The 3,892-nt window shown below is 50.5% G+C and overlaps 1 protein-coding gene across 1 annotated transcript; it reads right to left on the reverse strand.

The window, feature by feature from the left end:
• Window positions 1-955: 955 nt before the first annotated feature.
• On the reverse strand, window positions 956-3,679 carry LOC149409219 (uncharacterized). The gene has a single exon (XM_089650046.1). It carries the CDS (start codon window positions 3,677-3,679, stop codon window positions 956-958), a length of 2,724 nt encoding a protein of 907 aa, XP_089506172.1.
• Between the last annotated feature and the right edge of the window lie 213 nt (window positions 3,680-3,892).

The following is a 3,892-nucleotide window of genomic DNA, read 5'->3' on the forward strand; positions in this document are numbered from 1 at the left end:
AATCACCGGGACGATATACTCTAATCACAATCCCTGAAACGACATATCAACACGTACCCTTCTACGGCTACTTGGAGAAGACCATTAATAAACAAACGAACATTTAGATGAACTAAAAACAACACGCGGCCACACGCGCAGCAATCCCAAAACAAAGGATCGATTTAAGAAAGACCACGTGTTCCACATGCACTGGTACAATAACCCCATTATCGGAATGACACATTGACGCTTTGACACGCAGCCCGAAAATAGGAAGATGACGCCCCACTCCATCGCACCAGCATGGACTATATAAACCCCAACTCCAGCTTCCAGACGACACTCTATTCCGTGTATCGAATCCAAGCACTTGCTTGTCGTATTGTTCACTTAATAGTTTCCCTTTGAAATTGTACTTACATATTTTAAGTTGTATTGTTTAAATTAATTAATAAAGGATAAATCATCCACAAGTTATATTCTTTTTTTTAACACTAAGAAGACAACAAAAGTTAACTCCCGAGAACTCTCGGATGAGAAGTGACTGTTTGTACCAGTTACTTCTCTATTTATTGGACAAAATTATACATTAAATTTCACACATGTTCAATGAGAGTAATTAGCGATCACCCTTATCTCTTCACTGTGTTGAACAAAACAAAAACATTAGTTTTTAAATGTATGGTGGCGCCGAAAATCCATTAATATTAACTATAGCAGTCGCACATTAAGGATGTGGAATAATATTATAGTATCATATTTATTTTGACGCAGATATCTAAATGGTTTTATCAAAAATATTAAGGACATCGTAAAAACTTGAGATCTTGTTATCTCATAATGACTTTGGCTCTGCACGTCCGATATACTCCCCACGGTGCAGTCTCTGCTGCGCCCAGCTACTCCGTCGGGCGTGTTCTGTTTCATCCCAGCGTCTCGTGTTTGCAGTTGATGTCATTGCAAGGGGTTTCGGCTAGGCAGGTGTTGTCGTGCTGGTGATTGGATCGGCTGGTGTTGTTGAAGCAGGTAGTATGACGGCGATTTTAATGGCCGGTCTAACATATATTCCGGAACTTGTCTGGATACGGGCTGTCCTGACTTGTCCGTCGGCGGCGGGCACGGCCTCAAGGACGCGGCCACGCGGCCAGCTGTTCCGTGGCAGCGTGGAGTCCATAATGACCACCAGGTCATCCTTCTTAATGGGTGTGACCGGGTTGTGCCATTTTTGCCGAGCTGCCATGGTGGGAAGGTATTCTAGAAGCCACCGCCTCCAGAATATGTCTGCAAGTTGCTGGCCGATACGCCACTGGCGGCGAAGGCATATTTCCTCTTCCTTTTTGCCAAACATGGACAAGAGGGGACGCTTTCCGGCCGACCCTAGAAGAAAGTGGTTGGGGGTCAAAGGCTCTTCGTCGCGTGGGTCAACTGATATGTGAGTGAGTGGTCTGTTGTTCACTGTGAATTCAGCCTCTGCCAGGGCCGTGAGTAAGGTTTCTTCTCTAGGTGCCCGTTCCTTAAGTGTGGTGCTCAGGGCTCTTTTTACTGACCGTACAAGCCTCTCCCAAGCTCCCCCCATGTGGGGCGTCATTGGAGGTATGAAATGCCACTCAATGCCCTGGGTGGCTATGGCATCAAGCATTCTGGCATCGTGGCTCAATGATACCAGAGCGTCTCTCATCTCTGCATCGGCTCCATGAAAATTTGTTCCGTTGTCGGAGTACATGGCTGCGGGTTGTCCCCTTCGCGCAGTCATCCGCTGTATGGCCATGATGGCTGAGTCTGCGGTCAGTGAGGCGGCCAGTTTTAAGTGAATGGCGCGGGTCGAGAGACAAGTGAAGATGGCTCCATATCGTTTTTCCCTATGTCTGCCAACCGTGATCTCCATAGGCCCGAAGTAGTCGAGTCCGCAATGTGTAAATGGGCGGATGTGATGCATCAGTCGAGGTGGTGGTAGCGCCCCCATTAGTGGTGGAGAGGGTTTGCTTCTCCTTATGTGGCAGGTGGGGCAGGCGTGTGCTATCTTCCTGCTTGTAGTGCGCAGACGCAGTACAAAGAAATCGCCCCGCACCTCTGCGACCGTCTTCTCCGTGCTGGGATGGTCCGCCTTCTGGTGGTAGTGGCGAATCAGGAGCTGAGTGTACGGGTGGTCTCCATCCAGGATGACGGGAGTCCGTGCTACACACTTCGTTTTCGCTAGAGCTCGCAGCCGGGTACCCATCCGCAGGGCGCCGTCTTGTCCGAAGAAGGGGTTTAATGGGTTCAGACGACTACCAGTCGGCAGCATTTGGCCTTGCTTGAGGGTGGTCATGTCAGTATTGAAGGCGTCCTCCTGAGACCTTTTTATCCATCTGTCTTCCGCCTCCTTGATCTCCTCCGCTCGCAGTGGGCCCCCTACAGATTTGTTAACTTTCATCCGACATTGTTTCACAAAGCGGAGAACCCATGCTGTTGCACGAATCAGCCGTTGCCATGAGGAGAATCTCTCGATGGATGGTAAGGCTTCCCTTGCAGTTGATAGAAGGCCGACGTAGTGAGGCTTAACCTCTAGTGTCTGGTCGTCGGGCCTTTTGACAGGTGCACGCTCTTTTGGCCACGCACTCTCAGGTAAAATGATAAAGGCCGGCCCGGTAAACCACCTTCCTTTGGGTGATAGGTCGGGCACATCTGAGTCCCTTGTACCGATGTCAGCGGGATTGAGCTTGGTTGGCACCCATCTCCAGTCGAGTATGTTGGTTAACTCATCTAATTCGCCCAGTCTGTTTGCCACGAAGGCAGAGTACGTACGTGGGTCAGTTCGTAACCAGCACAATACGGTTGCAGAGTCTGTCCAGAAGTACGTTTGGGATATACGGGCCTGGCTTTCCTTGTGGATGGTCTGGGCTAGTCTTGCCGCGATGAGTCCGGCTTGTAACTCAAGGCGGGGAATGGAGAGGGGCTTCAGTGGCGCCACTTTGCATTTACTGGCCAGAAATGTCGCCTGTAGGGATCCATTGACTTCTTCGGTGTAATAGGCGACAGCGCAGCAGGCTTGTTCTGACGCATCGCAGAAGAGATGTAGGGTCACGCTGTTCTGCTTGAGATGGAGGCAGAGTCTCGGAACTGAAATGCTGTGTGTATTCAACAGGCTCAGCCATTCGGTCCACCTCTGTGTATGTTCAGGGGTAATGGGGTTGTCCCAGCCTATACTCGAGCGCCACACGGCCTGCAGCAGTATCTTCGACCGGATTGTAAGGCAGGAAATGAAGCCTACTGGGTCGAAGATTTTCATTACTATTGAGAGCAGCTGCCTTTTCGTGGGTCGCGTGGCCACTTCTGGGGTGATCGCCTCTTGGAATGAGTACAGGAAGTTATCAGTGGATGGGTCCCAAACTAGTCCGAGCACTCGTTCCGTCTCCGTACCTCCACCGCTGATCCGCACTGTGGAACTGGCCCGGTCTTCTGTGGGAACACCGGCTATGGCAGCTGGACTGTTAGATGCCCAGCTAGTTAGGTGGAATCCTCCTTTCGCGAGGAGGGTGCTCACACCGTGGACGAGTGAGGCAGCCTCCTGAAAACTGTCTACCGCATCTAGGTAGTCATCCATGTGGAATTTAGAACGAATGGCTGCTGCGGCAATCGGGTTTTCATGTTCGTATTCCCCGGCTACCTTGTTCCGGACGAACTGGGCGCTGCTCGGTGAACAAGTGGCTCCGAACATCATAGATGACATCTGGTAAGTATCAGGTTCGTGTTGGTTCGGTAATCTCCAGAGGTAGAGTTGGGACAGCTGATCTTCCCGCCTTATCTAGATCTGCAGAAACATTTCCTTGATATCTGCGGCAATGGCGATGTTTCCCTCTCAAAAGCGCAGAATATTCCCTAAGAGGGAAGACAGCAGGTCAGGGCCGGTAAGCAGCTGGTCATTAAGGGA

This window comes from Hesperophylax consimilis, unplaced genomic scaffold (assembly GCF_061612785.1).
Source record: "Hesperophylax consimilis isolate HC1 unplaced genomic scaffold, BYU_Hcon_1.0 scaffold_33, whole genome shotgun sequence".
Taxonomy (NCBI): domain Eukaryota; kingdom Metazoa; phylum Arthropoda; class Insecta; order Trichoptera; family Limnephilidae; genus Hesperophylax; species Hesperophylax consimilis.

Coding starts and splice junctions, on each gene's coding strand:
- LOC149409219 (XM_089650046.1), bottom strand. CDS start 3,679: ATGTTCGGAGCCACTTGTTCACCGAGCAGCGCCCAGTTCGTCCGGAAC.